The sequence below is a fragment of the Bidens hawaiensis genome, unplaced genomic scaffold (genome assembly GCF_021521415.1).
Source record: "Bidens hawaiensis isolate Kalapana, Puna unplaced genomic scaffold, B.hawaiensis_p1.1 tig00026593_1, whole genome shotgun sequence".
Lineage (NCBI taxonomy): Eukaryota > Viridiplantae > Streptophyta > Magnoliopsida > Asterales > Asteraceae > Bidens > Bidens hawaiensis.
In genome coordinates this window covers 122,025-143,932 of record NW_027494269.1, presented here as the reverse complement: position 1 = coordinate 143,932, position 21,908 = coordinate 122,025, and the positions used below count along the sequence as shown (strand labels likewise).

The 21,908-nt window shown below is 44.1% G+C and overlaps 1 protein-coding gene across 1 annotated transcript in view; it reads right to left on the bottom strand.

Annotated features, from left to right (window-relative positions):
- LOC143573597 (ATP-dependent DNA helicase 2 subunit KU80-like) overlaps positions 1-21,289 on the bottom strand; it is a 28,054-nt gene extending 6,765 nt beyond the window's left edge. Inside the window, exon 1 of the mRNA XM_077058435.1 lies at positions 21,239-21,289. Within this exon, the coding sequence (XP_076914550.1) occupies positions 21,239-21,289 (51 nt within the window). The remainder of the gene's footprint in view (positions 1-21,238) is intronic.
- Between the last annotated feature and the right edge of the window lie 619 nt (positions 21,290-21,908).

The window sequence follows — 21,908 nt, the reverse complement described above, 5'->3', positions numbered from 1 at the left end:
GTCATTAAGGTTAAAATACCTGCTCAAGGATGGGAATTGGAGTATTAAAGTACTTCTCCCCCACCTCAGCCATGTCAGCGCAGACAACGTCGAGCTGATAAGGGTAGTCGGATGGATTTTTCTTTAGCATGCCATATTCATAACCATCCTTAAACCCTTCAGCCCGACCCACCAAGCGCGACACTGCATTACAATCCATCACAAGGGTCTGAAACTCGTCGGAGTATTTCATCGCATAAGCGCAACGAGTCACACCCTGTGAAATTAGCCATTGACGGTCCTGCGCGAGGGAAGAAACAGACGTCTCAAGAGCAGGAATCTGAGAGTTTAACAACTCAACAGTTTCCTTGGCTTGTTTTAGCTCTTCTTTGTCAGACGCTGCTACCGCCAAGGCTTCATTCTTTTCCGCTCGCGCAGCATCGAGCTCTTTCTTCAGGCGCGCAACCTCACTCTTCAATAAAGATTTGTTAGTATTAGCCTGCGCAATAGTTTGGTCACGCGCCTCTGCTTCCAACTCCAAGTCACGCGCTCGACGCGCGTACTTGGCCGCATCTGCCTCTGCCGCTTGCAGCTCAAGCCCGCGCTTCACAAAAGCAGCGTTGGCACTTGCCCGGTTCTCGCTAAGTTCTGCTTGGAGTTTCTCAGCCCTCTCTCGGGCATCAGAAAGATTCCAAGCAGAAACCTTAGCCTCTTGCTTGGCCTCCACAAGGGCATCACACACTTTTATATAATCATTGCGAAGCTCTTGGGAGGCAGCAAAGAACGCAGACCCAGCAAAAAGGTGGTCATTAAGCAAGTCCACGCGAGCGCGGTCCTCTTGAAATCTCCTTTCAGTCGGAGGAACAGAGTGAGCCCAGAAGTCTTCACATACGCCCATAGATTGGAATGAGCTCTCTTCAGTGATATTCCAGCTCGGGCGGTATATGTGATCGGCTTCCTGCAAACACAAAGCAACGCAAAGAAACGTTTTAGTTATCAAAACACTAATTTGGAAGTCTGCGCAGCGGAGCAAAGTAAACTTATACCTGAGGAGAACCGGCAGAAAGATTAGCGCCAGCTGATGAGCTCCTGCCTGCCCCATGAGAAAAGGGCTGCGCCACAAAATCTCGTGGCGCTATAGGGCTTGCGCGGCCACCATCAGAACCTTCAGAGTTAACCTCCTCATCATCCTCTGGAACATGTCTCTTCTCCTGCGACTTGGAAGAATCAAAAATAGTCTCACGAGGAGGGCTGCGCGCAGGAGGAGGTGAGGGAGGTCTTGACGCTGTTAGAGTAGCGCGAAAAATAGTCTCCTGCTCCTTAGTGATCCCAATGAGGGGAGATTCAGTACTTGTGGGAGCAGGAGCAGTACTAGCGGCGCCAGCGCTAGTGGTACCACCAGCAGCTTGTGTGCCAGCTATAATGCCTATGAAAAAACCAACAAAGAGAAGTGATTCATGACTTGAACTAAAGGAAAAAATCAGACAATCAAAGCGCAATAAATACCTTGGCGCACCGCAGTCCGCGAATTAAGCATCGCCATGAAGTCCATTTTCCCCCTTTTTGAGGGCAAAACAGAGGACTTCAAGACAACCTTCGGCATAGCCTTGGCACCTTGCTGCGCCTGAGGTTGAGCCACCAACGTTAGTGATCCCAATTAGCGCCAGCTGATGAGCTCCTGCCTGCCCCATGAGAAAAGGGCTGCGCCACAAAATCTCGTGGCGCTATAGGGCTTGCGCGGCCACCATCAGAACCTTCAGAGTTAACCTCCTCATCATCCTCTGGAACATGTCTCTTCTCCTGCGACTTGGAAGAATCAAAAATAGTCTCACGAGGAGGGCTGCGCGCAGGAGGAGGTGAGGGAGGTCTTGACGCTGTTAGAGTAGCGCGAAAAATAGTCTCCTGCTCCTTAGTGATCCCAATGAGGGGAGATTCAGTACTTGTGGGAGCAGGAGCAGTACTAGCGGCGCCAGCGCTAGTGGTACCACCAGCAGCTTGTGTGCCAGCTATAATGCCTATGAAAAAACCAACAAAGAGAAGTGATTCATGACTTGAACTAAAGGAAAAAATCAGACAATCAAAGCGCAATAAATACCTTGGCGCACCGCAGTCCGCGAATTAAGCATCGCCATGAAGTCCATTTTCCCCCTTTTTGAGGGCAAAACAGAGGACTTCAAGACAACCTTCGGCATAGCCTTGGCACCTTGCTGCGCCTGAGGTTGAGCCACCAACGTTGCCGGCTCTACAAACATTTGAGTGAACAAAGCTTCATTAATAACTCTATCGGAATCACGCTCATAAAGCCACAAAATATAAACAAAGTATACCTGTTGGAGAAGACGAAACAGCAGGCGCAACACCGCTTCCCTTGTCCGCCGCGCGCAGAGATGATGTGGCAGCACCATACCTCGTGTGGACTGGAGGACTGCCCACACATTGAGGCAAAGAAGACGAGGAAAACTTGGATGTAAAACCCTTGGTTTTCTCAAGTCCCTTCGCTTGAGTAGGAGGAAGATTCTGGGCAACAGAGGCATCATTTTTTTTCTGTTTTTTACTGGCCCCTGCGCCAGTTTTGTCTTTAGCCTTGCGCTTGAGTTGCGGCGCTTCAGCTTCTTCCTCCTCTACTTCCTCTTCCACAAGCTCCAATTCATAATTAGCGAGCGCATCTACAATACGCGCAACAGAAATGTTAAAACCAAATTTGGTATTCTAAGGGCCTAAGCACAAATACAAAGGCTTACCAGGCGCATCGCTGTCAAAGCAAAATTCTAAATCGACAGGGATGAATATATCATCGAAGCGATCAGGGAAAGCAATTTCCCCAGCGCTCAGCGCGACAGAGCCACCTTCCGTATGCTCGTCATAGGCGGCGTGGATGTATTCCTTGCTTACTGCATAAAACAAGACAAGTGATATCAGCAAAACGAATTATACTCGCGCAGAATTAATGCAATGAACAAACAACCCACATAAGCCATCAACATGGATGACAGGCTCAGTCGCGCTGTCAGTCCACCTCTTGCTCATGTCAACCCCCACCAACGCTTCCTCGCAAATTTTCCTAGCGAGGGATGGTTCAGCAGATAACTTCTTAACCCACGCGCCAGATGGATTCTTAAGAACGTCATCATCCGCGGGCACGGAAGTAATCGCGCGCATAGTCATGCGGATGGGAATCACACCAGCCTTGATATAAAAGAATTTTTCAGCCCAGTCATGAAGGCTTTTGAATGAAACAGTGCAGCACTTAACCTTCTGACTGCGCGGTGTGAATGAGAACCAAGAATCTTGAATTTTTGGCTTATAAAAATATTGAAAGCGCCGAGGGGTGGGCTCCTCGCGCTGAGCTTTGCACATGAACTCAAAATGAGTCATGCGCACTAATCCACAGGGATGAACTTGAGATATGTGAATCCCGTAAAACTGGAGGAGCGCACCTATAAACCTCGTCATCGGAAGACGAAGATTACAGTGGGTGAAAAAATGAGAGTATAAAGAGATATAGCCGGCGGGAGGATCTGCCGCCGTTTGCCCGGTCGCCGGGAGCAGACAACCGTACTCAGGGAGAAAACCCTGAGAGGCGACGAGATTATCAAAGTCAGATTGTTTCAACTTGCAGGGAATCTCATCCCATCTCTTCACTGCCTTGCTTTTCCCTCCCTCCTCCGACGAGGCCTCGGCAACCCGTTTACCCTTGCCGGTCTTCTTTAAAGTAGACATAACCACTGATTTTACACGGCGTTTACTAGGGGAAATTGTGGTGTCTGGGTTATCAGACATACAATTGCAAATCGAACAATTTGGTCACTGTAAGGACGGAATTCAGGGACAAAGACGAAAGCTCTTAGTCGGAATGTAAATTGAAGAAGCAAGAGCTCTGAAAATGACAATGGAGATGAAGAAAAAACCATTCAAAAGGTTTGGTTTTATAGGCCCAGGGGAGAGAGAGAAACAAGTAATAATCAGATCTACGCTCACGCGCCCCCACGCGCAGGCGTAGGCCAACATAAGCGCGACACGTGTTCCTGACACTGTATGAGGAGACGTGAAAGGCAACTGTAGCACCTCGAGCATGCGAAAGGTCTGACACATAACGTCTCCATCTCTGATGCACCTCGAGCACTGCGAAAGGTCTGACACGTAACGTCTCCATCAATGATGCATGTCAGCACCAACCAACCACGTGCATTGACGATTCGTTTTAACCAAAGGGATATAATTTCGCGCAACGCACATATGAGAAATGAAAAAGAAAAGACAAACCCTGTTAAAAAAGAGCAAACTATTAAGTCTAATATCTATCTTACCTCGCTCGCGCGAGACAAGACACACATTAGACTGGGGGGGCTTAAAGGGGTATGCACCCGCCTTAACATCGAGCGGGGCGGGGTCAACCCACAAGATATAGACAAAAGGCTTGAAATCAGGATGTCATGAAGACACAAAGCCAAAACCTATGCGCGTGGCGCATATCACATATGGTCACGCATATCACATATGCTCACGCATATCACATATGCTCACGCATCACATATGCTCACGCATATCACATATGCTCACGCATCACATATGCTCACGCGTCACATATGCTCACGCATATCACATCTGCGCGTGGCGCATATCACATATGCTCACGCATATTACATATGCTTACGCATATCACATGCTCACGCATATCACATCTGCGCATGAAACATCTGCGCGTGAGAATAAAGAGAAGACCTCGCGCATCCCCAGGATAGGCGCATATCACATATGCACACAACCAACCACGTCCTTATCCAAATCAGGATAAGGACAACCATGATTGTGCTCATCAGACAACCTTCCAGAAGGTATCTTTTAAGGAATAAAGAATATGCTGATGTTGACAGCTGCCAATGAAGGGTGGACAACTCAGCAAAGCCCATGTGCTACCACGTGATGGCACATGGGTCAGGTGAAATACCTTGGTCAGAGAATAATCAATGAAAAAGCACTAGGTGTCCTAAGTACACGTGGCGCGAAGCAATATGAGGAGGCCAAAAAGGCCCTAATTGGGTCTGAGCCCAATCATTGGAAACCCTAATACTATAAATACCACACCACCTCCACAGTTGATGTCAGGCAAGAAAATATATTCTAAGTCCTTACTCATTTTCACATTCTTATCTTCTCCTACAATATCTTATTCTCACACCGGAGGGTTACCCCAAAGAGGACCCCTCTGTCTTTTTCTGAGGGGTAAGCTCACGGTCCTGTTCGTTTTGTAGGTGGAAGAACTCGTGTCTCGGAAAACCATCGGTGATATAGCACACTCATACCCGAGGAACGTAGATCGAATACAAGTAAGTCGATTCACGCTTCTTCATAACTGTTATAATTTCTAGGGTCTATTGTGTGAGTCTTAACTCTTAACAACTAAATAACAGTTGATCGGTTGGGTAGTTGTATACTTGTACTTTAGCAAGCTGAATGAGAATAGAGGCATCGATGAATTGATTTGGACTTGTTCTTTTTTCTCGCCTACATATTTGTTTCTCAACCTGATAAATAACAAATGAGCTGAGCTCAAGGTCTATCAAGACACAAGTCAAATGAGCTCAACTAGAACTTAGGGGGCTCGAGTGAGCTCGTTTTTCACCTTTAATGCCAATAACTTCCGCCATGAGGTTTAAGTTTTAAAACACGTACAAAGTGTGCAAGCAGATGAATGAAAATATACTGATACATGGACTATCACAACCGTGAAATGGAACTGGAAGTTTAAGTCTAAGTTAATAAGCTAACCATTTAAAATCATGCAGCCGAACACGATCCATTTAACCCAACTTCATGATGTAAACATGATAAACGGGTTGGAGGGTTTTAACATATGGGGTACGTGGGTCGACCTATTTAATTTAAACGGGCTAAACAAACATAGGTCATGTATGACAACCAAAAACATACTTATTTTGTTGTCGTGTGAACAATTAGGTGACTTTAAAAAAAATGTCACATTTAACCTACCTACATGACATGTTTTCTCAATTCTACAACTTAAAACTTAGAGCATCTAGAAGACTATAACAACAAACTAACACAAACTGCCACATCATAGCCACATCACATTTCAAACTTTTTATAAAAAAACAACTTTCTTCCACAACAAACCTACACAAATTCCATTAAATAATATTAAATGTGTATATATATAATATATGTACGTGTGTACGTGAGGGAGATTACCACATCATCTGTTTGCTGCAAGTTTGTTGCAACAAACTTCTCAAGGCAAACTTAGCTCTACAACGGTGAAGTTTGTGATGTTTGCTGCAGTAACACCTCATCCAGACCTCAGAAAATGATGTCTGTTGCGGATGTTCTTACATTGCTTGTTGCAAAAACATTGGAAGTGGGCCCTAACAGCAATCTTAGCCTTTTAAAAAGATACCGTTCAACTCAAATCAAATTTTATGACTAAATGTAGCTTTATGATGTTGAATATGTTGTCCAGATGCTAAGCACTAATGGGGGGCCAAACGACCACAATTAAGGGTTTAAATTATTGATTAACAGTTCAAATCAAACACGAATAACAAACCCCATGACTCTATTAGTGAATAAAAACAAAAACTGAAAGGAAAATGATGGTACAAATTATAAAATGGTGGACCTAACACTAGGACACGAGAGTTAATAATATATAACGTAGTTATATTAGTGTATATAACAGGGAAAAATAATCGGACTGTGTTCTAGATGACCTTTTTAAAAACTTAATAGGGCAAGTTTAAACGAGGCTAATAACCTAATAAAGCCTATTTTACTTGCAATCAGATATTATTTGAAGTCTTTCTTTTTTTTAGATACTTGTCAATATGTGATCAAGATATAAAAGAAGACAAACAAAACTTCTGCAAATATAAAAAAAAACTGCATTAAAAAATTTATACTTACAGCAAATTATAGTCCATAAACAACAATTGAACATATCTCCATAAGATAGCATGTACTCACCACGATACCAAAATTTGGAGATAAATAGGATTAACCCATAGATTCGGCAAGTACCAGTTCACACAAAAAATGTATATTAGTCGAATTATAAACAAAACAAAAATAAAAATCTGTCATACCCGATTGTAAAACTCCCATATTTGTTAGATTTTTATAATTTGTCAATTGGAATTTCATGCACATTTCTAGTTTTGATATGTATATAATTTTTTCACACAAGGGAAAATTTGAAATATAAAAACTAAGTGAATTACTCTATTACCCAACAACACAAGATAATATAGAAAATGGAAATGAATGCTTTGAGTATGATTCAGGTAAATAAGCATGCATGTTTCAGGTAATTGGACGAGTATCACTTAATATTGTATTCGTACTTCAACCCACATAAGTTTTTTATCAATCATATACCAGGTCTTGTTTTCGAGCCGGGGGTCTCACCGGAAGCAGCCTCTTTATCCTTATGGGGTAGAGGTAAGGCTGTCTACATCTTACCCTCCTCAGACCCTACTATAGCTTTGCTATTGGTGGGATATACTGAGTACGATGATGATGATGATATACCATGTCTTGTTTCCGATAGTTGAATCAAACACTATAATTGTGTCAAGCACAAGTGTCAAATGGTTGTGCTACTCATAGCACGCGCTCATGCTAGACTTAACTTGCCTATTTATTTATTTCATAATTTAAAGAGATTCTTTCAATATCTAACTATAGATTTCATGAATAACTAATACTTATTTAATAACGCCGAATAGGTTAATATTTAATTGATGATAAGGATTGATCTCAATATGACTTGTGATTTAAGATATTTGAAATTCGACTTTATTTTCTTGAATTTTATGAACTTGAGTTGTAAATATATATAAGAAAAAACGATGATGCTATTTATCATTTTACATGCCACGTTGATGAATATTATTTTTGTAAGGGTGGGCGGGGTGTTTCTTCCTTAGCTCACAATTAAGATGTGCCATATGTTTTAACCTACAACAACCCAAAGTGTGCTTCCTCTAGGTGTTTAGTAGGAATTTCAATTCTATTCTTGTTTTCTGTCATAACCTCTTAAAGACCGATTGTCCAGTGAGTTTTTCAGTAATGAGTTCTCATGTTTACTAAATTGTCCAGTGAGTTTTTCAGTAATGAGTTCTCATGTTTACTAAATGTATATGAAAATCGGGTGTTAAAACCGTTCGTTGGGAGATATCACATTTCTGGTTTTGTAATGACTCATTTATCTTTATGTGTGTGTATAAGTTATTTTGGGGTTGGATTTTCTAAGATTCTTTTTGAGATATTATTTTATTCTTCTTACCAATTTCATTAACTAATAATTAGTAAAGCAAGGATAACACTACCTATAATTTCTGATGCCACTAATAAAAAGATATTAGATCATGTATAGTGGTAAATGGTAACTAAGCATATAATGGTGTTTGCTAATACACGACGTCTCAGTTAGCGATGAAGAATTCTGTAAAAGCGGTGTAGTGATAAAAAGTCTCAAAAACCCCTTACAATTATTATATTTTATCTCCATTCTCTTTCACAACTCTAGTTTTGAAGCTTGTTTTCCTCACACAACGAGGCCACTAAGGTTTACGGGAGTAGTGGTGGTGTTAAAAAGATTTTTATAATAATAAATATATATTAATCAACAGGGGCGGACCAACATAGTAGCCGTCGGGGTCCCGGGACACCAATGTTTTTTAAAATTTATTTAGAAGCGATATAGAAAATTTTTGAAGGACCCCATATAAATTAACATTTGGACCCCATAAACATATTGCATATCCACTCTGGTTGGAATGAAACCTATTTTTGGAGTGAAAGGTCCCAGGTTCGAGACTCTTGTAAACTGATTTTACTCTATTTTTTTTGCTATTTTTTAGTCAAATAAGCAATATATATGATCAATATAGTAATTAGGTTTTTTTAGTTTGTAACATCAGACCAGAAACAAAAGCTGCTTCTCAATTCTCAACCCCTCCTCAACGTTGCTCAATCCTCCTCAGTCCTTAGGACCGCCACCTGCCCAACCCCTGCTCGCTGCCCGCGCTTCTCTGCTACCAGCCACCCTCTCGGCACTCCTTCTGATTTTGCCTCAACTCTTAGGTAATTTTAGGGCTAAAAACTACTCAATAAAATAAAAATGTCCAATTGATTGATTTTATGCAATCACATACTTAGATTGGTAATTCTATGTTGTATATTATTGTTAGATTGTGATTTGTTATGTTAAAAACTTGAATTTTAGGGTTAATTATGCAAGAATTATTGAAAAGAATGGAAAAGGGTTTGAAGATATATATATATATATACACACACACACATATACATACATACATATATAGATTTAGAGAAGAGCCGTGCTATGGATTATGGTTTGAGAAGAGTAACATGGTTTAGATCGTGCAAAACGGCTCATTATAAGAATGTTTCAATTTGGCTCGGGTCAAAACGATTCTTCTTGCTAAGTTTTAATTTTGTTTGCGTCGAAACTTGCTTTGACCACTAGACTTTTGTTGAATTGAGTTGTTTTATGAAAGAAAAACATAAGTTAATTCTACTGTTTTGAATAATATAGCCCAGATGTTACTAAGAAACTTCACACAAACAGAATTTGTAATGTTTTCTCTTATTGTTTCGAATAACATCGTATTTTGTGTTTATATTATAATGATATTATTTTCTATTATGTTTCTCGACCCGCCCCGCCCCGACACAACCCAAACAGTGACCGGCCAAAAAAATTTGAACGCCGAAAATAATGGGACCCCATTGTCGAAAAATCCTGGGTCCGCCACTGTTAATTAATATAGCTGTTTTAAGAGAAAAACTTAAAACAATGGTGTGTTTTAGTTTGTTTCTAGTAATAATATGGGAGTCCCTACCATGACTCTAATTAGCTTCTTGAATCGTCAAATACGGGAGATCTCAACTTTAGTTAATCCCTATTCTAACTCCATGACTTTAACATAGAAATAGGAGTGCAAACGAGCTGAGTCGAGCCCGAGCTCGACTAGGCTAGAGCTCGGCTCGTTTAACTTACACAGAGCTCGAGCTTGAGCTCGGCTCGTTTCGAGCTCTATTTTCAAAGCTCGAGGTCGGCTCGTGAATGGATTTTGAAGCTCGAGCTCAGCTCGGCTCGGCTCGTTTACTATTTATAAATTAGTCTTTTTATATAAATATAATAATTTATATATTTTTTTCTATTATAAGTTTATGTATAAAAGAATATATATTATTTAGTTATATTTTTTAATTTTTTCATAACATTATATTTATTAATTAATAATTATTATAAATTTAAAAAATTATACAAATGGCAGGCTAGTTTAGGCTCGTGAGCTGGCTCGAGCTCGATAAGTAAAGCTCGAGCTCGTTTATTAAACGAGCTTATTTTTAGGCTTGAGCTCGGGCTCGGGCTCGATAAAGCTCGGCTCGAACGAGCTTTTTAACGAGCCAATCTCGAGTAGCTCGCGAGCAGCTCGGCTCATTTGCACCAATACATAGAAATAGAAGCTCATGTATAAACAACTATGACTTTAAAATAAAAGGTCATATATAAGCAGCTGCGACTATAAGTGAAGAGGTAGGTCCCAGCAGAGCCCAGTTGGACCCGCAAGACTCACCTTAAAGAGGGACGTCTGCGCAGTTGAAACCGCAAGACTCACCTTCAACAGGGACGTCTGAGCAAAGGCTAAACTCGCAAGACTCACCTTGAAGAGACGTCTGCGCAGAAACCAACTGGATCCGCAGGACCCACCATGCTCAGAGACGTGACGTCCTTACGCGCAGTACGCAAGCTGTTCCCGCAGGAAAAGCCTCCCAATGGTCGACGTACTCCGCCTGTTCCCGCAGTAACGGATACTAGCCATCAGGGAAGGCTACCCGCGCAGCAAGGCTACACGCACAAGGCACTTAACTCTTAAATAATTCAGTAATGTCACCTGAAGAAGGAGTGAGCAAGCCGGGAACACTCCCGCCCAAAGCCGGGAATACTCCCGACCAAATGAGCCAGTCCGTACGCTACTGGAGGACCTTTTGTACTGTACCTGACGAGGTATGGACAAAAGGTCTGACCAAAGCAGCGACAGCTCACTGTGACAAAGGAATAGTACACAACCGGCCTGGTCACTATCAGCCGCTGCCTACTCACCAACCCCTGTCACTATTAGCCGCTGCCTACTCACCAACCTGTCGTAGCACGTGCATAGCCTGCAGTTGGTGGAAAAGAATAGTACACAGCCGGCCTGGTCAGTATCAGCCGCTGCCTACCCACCAACTACCAGCATGGCATGTGCGTAGCCCACAGTTGGCAGAACAGGAATACTATTCAGCCGGCTGTACCTTCTTGGAAACCTACATTCGGCTATAAATACTCCAACACCTTGGAATGGTATGGACATTACATTATCTTACATTATCTGATATCTCATTATCTTATCTTCTCTAGCAATCTCTTAATATACACTTATATTCAAGAGCAATCTAGTCTGATTCTCACGCCGGAGGGTGGTCACAAGGAGGTACCCCCCCCTTCTCAGTGACGAGCTCACGGTGTCTGTTTTGCAGGTCATCAGAAGAACCATCTTTGCCGGACCTAACCCCTCGTGGGAAACATCTATTTAACCCCCAGATTATCCGTAATCTGCCCGGGGTCAATTAGTGTTTCTTCATTGGCGTCATCCGTGCATAAAAGCTAGAACTAATTCTCTCAGTTTTCTCAAAACCTCCGAAAAGATGGTTAACGTTACTCCGGTCCCCAGGCCAGGGAGTAACCAAGAAACCCCGGTAACCACAACCCCAGCTACTGGGGGGAACACCGGCGAATACACACATTTTACGAACACTACCCCGGTTACCCAAGCCGGGGCAAGTGCAGTAAATTTTACGAACACTACCCCGGTTACCCGAGCCGGGGCAAGTGCAGTAAACAATCCTCCCCTGGATTCATTGATACCCAGGTGGAAAGACAACAGACGAGGCCCCCCCGCCAAACACTTGAACAAGTTAAAGCGTGGGCGGAAAAACGTCAAAGGGAATTCCAAGCTGAGTTGGATGAACGCTTACGTTCACTCCAACAGGCTGACGAATTCGGAAGCACTCGACAACAGCTCAACATGAGCAATGAGTGCGAGTACTGGGACGATGATTCGGATGAATCCGACACCGACGTAAACCCTCGCCATAAGGCGAAAGGGAAGCGTAAGGAAACGGACTTCCAACCAAGAAGGAATTTTGGAGAAACCTTCAAACCAAAAAACGCGGTTGGAAACCCACGTGACTTATCTAAAACCTTCAGACCAACCGCTGCAAATGCGGGAACCTCCAAGTTTGCAAGGGACATTGCGGAAGCAATCGCCCCAAGAAGTGCCAAACAGATGTCCAACATCGGCACCTATGATGGTATATCCGACCCAGACGATCATTTGAACAGATTCATAGCGGGGGCAACCGTCAGCAACTGGACGGAACCCACGTGGTGTTATATGTTCCAGATGACGTTGGTTGGAGTAGCCAGAGCGTGGTTCGACCGTCTACCGGTCCACCACATCTACGATTGGGCAGACTTCCAACAGAAGTTCAGCCAACACTTCAGTCAACAAGGAAAGTACACTGAAGAGCAATGGACAATCCTCAACTGCATCCGAGAGGAAGATGAGTCTTTACTAGACTTCATCACGCGCTTCAACTCAAAGAAGCTAAGTCTGGGCAGTATTAGCGAAGATCTTGTTCGCGTTGCTTTCATCTAGGGCGCGAAAGACCCAGAGCTCATCCGCACCTTAACGGGTAAAGATGGCATGCCATCCACATGGGATGCCATCATGACAGCAGCTAAACGCTTCGCGGAAACGGAAAAGCAACTGGGTAGAGATCTTCCCCAAAGCACAAACCTCTACACCCAGAAAACAAGAGAAATAACGTCCTTACCTCCCGACTAAACAAAAAGAGGAAGCTAGGTATTTGGCAGTCAAGGGTAAACTTCGACACCTCATCCGGCTCGCACCCTCGGTTAGGCGGAAAGGACAACAGGCAGTCGTCGAACCAGAACCCCCGGTGGACGCCGCTCACCAAAAGCGTCACCGAGATTTTCGATACCGAGAGGCTCCCATGGCCAAAGGCTCCAATAATCCGAGAGCGTCACAACGCTGATCAGAGCAAATTCTGAGACTTCCACAGGACAAAAGGCCACAACACCGACGAATGCATAGACTTGAAAGACATCATCGAGACATTCGTCAGATATGGAGAACTCGCACACCTCGTGGCGTAAAGGATGCTGAGCAGGCCAACGCGTGTAGAACCCCAGTTGGGAAAAACACGAAACTACAGCTACAATGTTGGAGACTACATACTGCGTAAACAACGAGATTCCGAACCAAGTGCATATCGGCTCGATGGCACTCCCATCCAAACAACATGGAAGAGAGCTCAATTACACAGTGCATATAGATCAATTCCAAACTTGTAAAAGAAAAGGCCCAGAGCCACTTCTAATGGAAATGATTCTCCTTATCACATTGACGCTGATAATCTTACATTTATACTTATGAACTTTCCACACTGATATGCCGGTCTTCACCGCATACATAAGTGGGGAAGTAAGTCGTTGCGTGTGGAAGGCGGCAAAACCCACATAAACACAAAAAACGGCAAACCTTCACGCATGTCAGTTATAGGTAAACTTGGGTCATCCCACTAAATGAAAGTGCCGGTCCTACCCGCACAAATCATGATAGAGGAAACCGAACTAACCTATTGACAACCGCGGGTCGAACGGTTAATTTATTCAAAACACTGATATACCGGTCTTCACCGCATAAATAAGTGTGAAGAAGTCGTTGCGTGTGGAAGGCGGCAAAACCCGCATAAACACAAAAAACGGCAAACCTTCACGCAGGTCAGTCATAGGTGAAGTTCGGTCATCCCACTAAATGAAAGTGCCGGTCCTACCCGCACAATCATCATAGAGGAAACTGAACGTTAACCTATTGACAACCGCGCGTCGAACGGTTAACTTATCCAAAACACTGATGCCGGTATTCACCGCATAAATAAGTGTGAAAAGAAGTCGTTGCGTGTGGAAGGCGGCAAAACCCGCATAAACACAAAAAACGGCAAGAATTTCTAAGGAAAAGATGAGGAAAACCTTCACGCAGGTCAGTCATAGGTAAAGTTTGGTCATCCTACTAAATGCAAGTGACGGTCTTACCCACACAATCATGATAGAGGAAACTGAACATTAACCTATTGACAACCGCGCGTCGAAAGGTTAACTTATTCAGAACACTTAGAAATCTCTTAAGGAAAAAATGAGGAAAACCTCCACGTAGGTCAGATATAGGTAAAGTTTAGCCATCCTACTAAGTGAAAGTGACGGTCTTACCCGCACAATCACGAAAGAGGAAGCAAAACTTTAACCTATTATCTGCCACGTTGAAAGGTTAACTTATCCAAAGTACTTAAGAAATTGCTAAGTTAAACTAAAGTATGCACAAGCGAATCATATATTGTTTATGCGGCAAAACAAGTGCCAAATTAAACTATAATATGCATGAGCAAGTCGTATAACGTTTATAAAGCAAGAGTGACGGTCCTACCCGCACAAAAGATTTATATTCCATAAAAATTCAACTATTACAAGAATGGCCGTGTATCTACCCGCCTACAAGAATATAAATCAATGCAAAGACGTAAATCTATCCTAACAGTGGGAAAGGATTTAAAAGATCAAGCTTCAGGGCCACTCCCTCCAAACCCACTTGTACCCGCACCATCAGTTGGCTGTGGCGGTTCAAGGAAGGTCTTGAGAATGGTTAGCCCATCATCAGCAGTAGCAACTTCGTTCACCTTCTCCACTACCGGGTGCGGGAAGGCGGCATACTGGTTCACTGCTTGGTTATATACAGCTTCAGTATCCACATCATATAAAGGGAAGTTGGAAGGCGGGATACCCTTCTCAACGAACCCTAGACCAAGCAGGAAGCCAGCCTTTTCCCCATCCTCATGAGAAGCGTTGAGGGCTGCGCTCATGGCATCGTCATATGATGTGTCCGTGAAGACCCGATGCACAACCTACAAAACAAAAATACAAGTATCAAAACCTTTTCTAAGTACAAAGAAAAACGTAAAGATATTATGAAGCTATGCATACTTGCGACAACGCTTCTCGTAGAAGCCATTCCTTGGTAACCAGAGCCTCCTGGAGGGCAGCTTGAGCTTCATTACGGGCGCGTTCGGCTTCGTTCTTTGTAAGGTTGGCAAGCAACACATCTTTGGCTGCAGCCTCTTCGACGCCCTTTAGCTTACGCTCAGTGTGGTCAAGCACCCCCCTCTGGTCCAAGATCTCTTGGAGCTTCTTGGCATCTTCCATGGCCAAGGCATCATGAGCCTGCTGGAGCCTCTCTAATTTGGCTTTGAGCTCCTCATTCTCAGTGCGTAGAGGCTCAGCAACAGCTTCAGCCTTGGTGGCCCTCTCAGTTGCGTTCCGTGCAGTTTCCTTAGCCAACCGAAGCTGTTCATTAACAGCTTGGGTAGCCTTGGAACGGGCCTCGAGACGGGCCTGAACTTCAACCTCGAGGGCCTTGAAGGCCTTCTCCTTCTCCGCAGCAATGGCGGAGAGTCTCCTGTTCTCCTCCCGGATAGCCCGCGCCTGAGCTACTTCTTGGATACGAGCCGCCTTTAACTTGTCGTTTTCACGACAAAGCAGCTCGACGCGCGGCTGCATCCGGGCAAGGAGAATTCGAAGCTCGTTTGTCAGCCTACCCTCTTGGTAGCTGGACATAGCTTCTCCCGGTGCACCACTGGGGGCGGCGTGGCGCGCCCACTCGAAACAATCCACAGCCGTCCGAAGGGTGGTTCCCCGGCGGATGTTCCACCGCGGAACAAACACCTCATTCGAATCCGACACTGCAAAAACAAAAAGCAGTTAGGAAAAGATGATAAAAAACAAAAATATATATATAAAGGCCAAAATAACCCTACGCACCTGTAGGGTCGACAGTAGGCCGGTAGCCGCCAAACCCATCCCCCGAACCTAACGGATATCCATCCAAGAGGTCAGGCAGATGGGAAGGAGGCAGAGATTGGCTTGAAGCCCCGAACATACCTGCTGAACCGGCTGGGGACGAGGTAGTCGCCGGCGCCGGAGGCACGGTCGAAGCCACTGCGGTAGAGACCATCGGAGGTGAACTCACTGGAGGTGAACTCACAACCGTGGCCGCCGCTGTGGAAGAACCCGTAGAAAATATCACCGCCGGCTCAGTGAAGGATTCCGTGAAGATCGCACTGACAGCCGTCGGGGATGATGTTACAGTTGGAACAGTTGCCTCAACTGAGTGAGCAACTGAACCAACACTTGAAGCAGGCGCAGTCGCCTGGGTCATCGCCTCGGGTAGGTTGACCAAACCTACCGTCATGGGTCCAGAGGTGCTCCTCCCCGCTCCACCCTGGAATGCAGTTGCATCCACGCCTGCATGAAGACAAGATAGTTAAATATAATGGCGGAAGGATATGCAGTTAAAGTAAATGAAAATTATACTTACGAGTTCTCTTCAGCTTGAAGGTTCAGATAGGCGGGGACGAACCCGATGGAGCCGGCCTCTTCACGCCACTCACCGTCGTACTAGGCTGCCCGGAGGTGACAGCTGTCTCAACCTCCGGAACAGTGGTCTCGTCACCACCAGGGTTCCCCGCCACCTCTTCACTCTCGGTCTCTGACTCTGACCGATTCCCCTGATCGGCAGTAGAGGCAACCTTCGCCTTACCCTTCCCGCCAGCAGCCTTCTTCTTCCGCGTGAAGAAAGGACCATCTGGGGATTCCACATCAGAAGATGACAAAATTAGAGGAATTCTAGCAGAGGTTTGAGCATTGACAGGGTGAGGGTTAAATAACTCCTTACCTGGCCGCGTGGCGCTCAGAATCGGGTGGCCCGGTGGGTAGACCTCCACAAACCGATCCGCCGTTTGCTCCAAGATGGGCAACTCGTTCTCATCAAGAGCACGGGTACCCATCCGAGCGGGACCACCAGCTTCCCGCGGATGCAGGAGCGATTGTAGGTCGTTTCCCTCTGAAACAAAAAGAGAAACAGTTAGAAGAAAACTTTAAATCAGCAAAGAAGATAAAGCATACCGTAAGGGATAGAGTTCAAACCGTATTCAAGGACGATGGGAACCTGTGGCGCCTCCGCCCCAGCATCTTTCCACACCCGGCTCATCCCGAGCATCACCATCCCGGACTCCGCAAAGCGGTAAACCGGAGACTGGACCCGGGAAATCTTGGAGAACCATTCCGCCTCCTCATAGTTGAAGGCGTGAAGGTTCGGGAGAGCTCTCCCGTTCTTGAACGTCATCGCTATGGGGACAACGCGAGCGGAGATATAGAAGAACTCCCGCTTCCAAGACCGAAGACTGCGCTCGGTAGCGCAGATCTTCAAACCCTTGATCCGAGTGACCAAGGTATACCACCCCTGGATGCACCTCCAGGAATAGAAGGTCATCAGGCGGTCGACATGAGGCACACCCATTCAAAATGGCGAATCTTGGCGATCGCCATTGGGTGTACCTCCGTCAGATGTACACCGTGTCTCTCCAAAACACGGTACACAAACTTCGTCAATGGGAACCTGAGATTCCCATAGATGAAGAATGCAGCATACACCCCTATTTTGCCCTTGGGGGCATCGTACACCGTCTGGTGTGGCTCAGGAAACTCAGGCTCGAAAGGCTCGAGCATGAACTTCCTGACGATGTACTGATACTGGTTGACGGGAAGAGCACACTGGCACTTGCCAGCAGTACTCTTATCGTCCCTATCAGAAGTGGACGTCGGGTTCTCGGAATACACGTCCGACTCTTCAGCAGTAACTTCAAGATCATGAGAAGACATGTTTTGAATGTAAAGAACGATTTCAGGAGAATGCTCGACGGAAAAGTTAGAGTATTCGCCGGAAATCGTTTAGAAGAAGAAGAGAGGTGAAACTGTGAGTTGAGATGCATCCTCTCCTCCCTTTATATACTCATCGCAATGAATGCGATGAATTTAATGCGGAAGAGAGAGGAAAGCGCAGGTGCAATGAAACTATGACACGTGGAATATGCAAGCTGGCAACAACTGTTGACAGGAAGCGTGCCGTAAACTTCGCGGCCACGCGCCCGAAAACTCACGCCCACGCGCCTGAAAAAGCGTCTGGAATGACCATATACTGTCACGTCGCCATAACTTCCTGCACGTCCTGACACTGTCAGAAGAAACCGTCGGACGACGTTTCAACAGTTTGGACTGTTCTTATCCTTTCACCAACTCTTCAAATTTCAAAAAGATTCAAAAAGATTCAAAAAAAGATTCAAAAGTAAGCGGGACTATACCCCTTACCTTGGCAACCAAGTATCTATAAGACAGGTGCGAGTACAGTGTTAAGGCAAAACCCTTCACATACTTAGCACCTGCAGGGAATTGAAGCCAAGAATACCTCGGCAACCAAGTAACTATAAGACGGGTGCGGGTACAGTGTCAAGGCAAAACCCTTCACATACTTAGCACCCGCAGGGAATTGAAGCCAGGAATACCTTGGAAGTAAAGTAACTATAAGACGAGTGCGGGTACAGTGTCAAGGCGAAACCCTTCACATACCTAGCACTCCGCAGGGAATTGAAACCAAGAAAGATCTTCTGGGCCATGCTTGCGGAAACGGGAATAACATCCCCGCATAGCGGGAACGTCGGGAACTAGATTGTTTGAAGCTCCAAGATGGAATTGGTTGTTTAAACATAATTGATCACTATGTTCAAAACTACCAAAACCTCATGGAGAATCTACACAAGTGGAACTCAACGCTCCTGACTTGCGAGGAGGTTACAGACCTACCCGCATCATACCCAAAGATCAAGCAGAAAAGTCGGGAATTTCTGCATGTGACATTAGGATTTCCGCGGGAAGAATCCCCATGGAAAACCTTAAAACTAAACCCCTTTTCAAAACCCTTTGCTTAAGTCCAAAAGTTCACCTCACTTATTAACAATTCATGAGAAGAACATTGGACTGGGGGGACTTGAAGAGGTAGGTCCCAGCAGAGCCCAGTTGGACCCGCAAGACTCACCTTAAAGAGGGACGTCTGCGCAGTTGAAACCGCAAGACTCACCTTCAACAGGGACGTCTGCGCAAAGGCGAAACTCGCAAGACTCACCTTGAAGAGACGTCTGCACAGAAACCAACTGGATCCGCAGGACCCACCATGCTCAGAGACGTGACGTCCTTACGCGCAGTACGCAAGCTGTTCCCGCAGGAAAAGCCTCCCAATGGTCGACGTACTCCGCCTGTTCCCGCAGTAACGGATACTAGCCATCAGGGAAGGCTACCCGCGCAGCAAGGCTACACGCACAAGGCACTTAACTCTTAAATAATTCAGTAATGTCACCTGAAGAAGGAGTGAGCAAGCCGGGAACACTCCCGCCCAAAGCCGGGAATACTCCCGCCCAAATGAGCCAGTCCGTACGCTACTGGAGGACCTTTTGTACTGTACCTGACGAGGTATGGACAAAAAGTCTGACCAAAGCAGCGACAGCTCACTGTGACAAAGGAATAGTACACAGCCGGCCTGGTCACTATCAGCCGCTGCCTACTCACCAACCCCTGTCACTATTAGCCGCTGCCTACTCACCAACCTGTCGTAGCACGTGCATAGCCTGCAGTTGGTGGAAAAGAATAGTACACAGCCGGCCTGGTCACTATCAGCCGCTGCCTACCCACCAACTACCAGCATGGCATGTGTGTAGCCCACAGTCGGCAGAACAGGAATGCTATTCAGCCGGCTGTACCTTCTTGGAAACCTACCTTCGGCTATAAATACTCCAACACCTTGGAATGGTATGGACATTACATTATCTTACATTATCTGATATTTCATTATCTTATCTTCTCTAGCAATCTCTTAATATACACTTATATTCAAGAACAATCTAGTCTGATTCTCACGCCGGAGGGTGGTCACAAGGAGGTACCCCCCCTTCTCAGTGACGAGCTCACGGTGTCTGTTTTGCAGGTCATCAGAAGAACCATCTTTGCCGGACCTAACCCCTCGTGGGAAACATCTATTTAACCCCCAGATTATCCGTAATCTGCCCGGGGTCAATTAGTGTTTCTTCACAAGTGCAACTTTAAAATAGAAATTCATATATAAACAAATGCGACTTTTAACATAGAAACTCATAGTCAAACAAAAATCATTTGTACGACAATACTTGTTTTAAGTAGTACTGTTTACTGGTCTAACCAAGTCTAGCTCGCTCAAAGTCTAACAAGATAGCTAAACTTGGCGTAAATTTCAACCCGAGCTGAAATTTTAAGCTAGGGCTTGGCTTGTATATAAACTGAGCCAACTCGGCTCGACTTGCTTTATCTCGGGTTCAAGTAGTAATTCCAAATATAGGTTCAAATAGTACGTACTTCCATCATCCATGAGATGCCAATGTCACACTTTATAGAGAGAAACTATCTTTTTGGTTTGTTGTTTGAGCGATGTGTGACATGGATATACAGGAGAAATCAAGAGGAGAAGCTTTTTCATTTGGACGATATGGGATGAGTTAATTACAAATTGAACAAATGCGGATAAGTGAATGAGAAAGTACATTTCTATAACTTATACATAAGTTTATAGATTTTCTAAACTTTTGTGGATATTTTTATTCGTATATGTTCGATATTAGCCTTAATAAAAAACGTAATTAACTTACTACGCATATTTACTTCAAGTTTGCATATTACAAGAAATGACTTTTTGAAATGTACGACTTTAATTTGTGCTTTTTAAGAGAAGAATTTGTAACAATGGTGGCCTTATTTTGTTTCCAGTAACATGGGAGTCCCTACCATGACATTAGCTTCTTGAATCGTCAAATATGAGATCTCAATTCTCAACTTTAGTTAAACACTATTCTTACTTCACGACTTTAAACTAGAAATAGAAACTCATAAAGTAGAAATAGAAACTCAAACTCATGCGACTTTAAAAGAGAAACTCACATATAAACAAATACGACTAAAAATAAAAACTCATACATAAATAAAAACAAAAATCATATGTACGACAATAATTGTTTTGAATAGGGCCATTCCATTAGTCAAATCAAGTCTAGCTCAAGCTCGGATCGAAGTCTAACAAGCTAACAAAACTCGGCTCAAATTTTAGCCCGAGTTGAAATTTTGAGCTAGGGCTCGGATTGGCTTGGTTTGTCATGGGTTCAAGTATTAATCAAACTTGTTTACCTTATTCAATCCGGGTAGAAGTACTAATTTAGTGAGATACCAAGGTCTCATCTTATAGAGTGAGACTATATTTTAGGTTTGTTGTTTGGGCGTTGTGTGACATGCATGGATACACATAGTGTAATCAAGAGAAAACCTTTTCATTTGGACAATATGAAATGAGCAAATCACAAATTGAACGAAATATAATTTCAAAATTATTTTTTATATATATATAAAATAATGCCGAGTTTTAAAATAAAAAATTTGCAAGCCCTGGAATTTAGAAAAAAAAGTGCCATCAACCGAGATAGAACAATAGCCGCCGGCATTCTCAAAAATACACAGAGCTACCTAATTTCTTAAATCTTGGCCGCGAAGACATAATACCGGGATATTTATTTAGGCAGGCAACACTCACACATGCTTGCCCCTAGTTGGTTGGAAAAATTTGCACAGGCTGCCTGGTTTCGAAAGAGATATTTTTAAACCGGACGGTTTTTATGGATAAAATTGAAGAAAAAAGTCAAAATGGACATTTTGATATTTTTTCTGTTCTTTTATACATATATATGTTCGATATAAACTAAAATAGGTAAGTAAAGTATTGAAAAATATGATAATAATTATTATCGGTTATGTTTGTATAGACACAAGTATTTTATAGCTACATAATACATAAACTTACTAC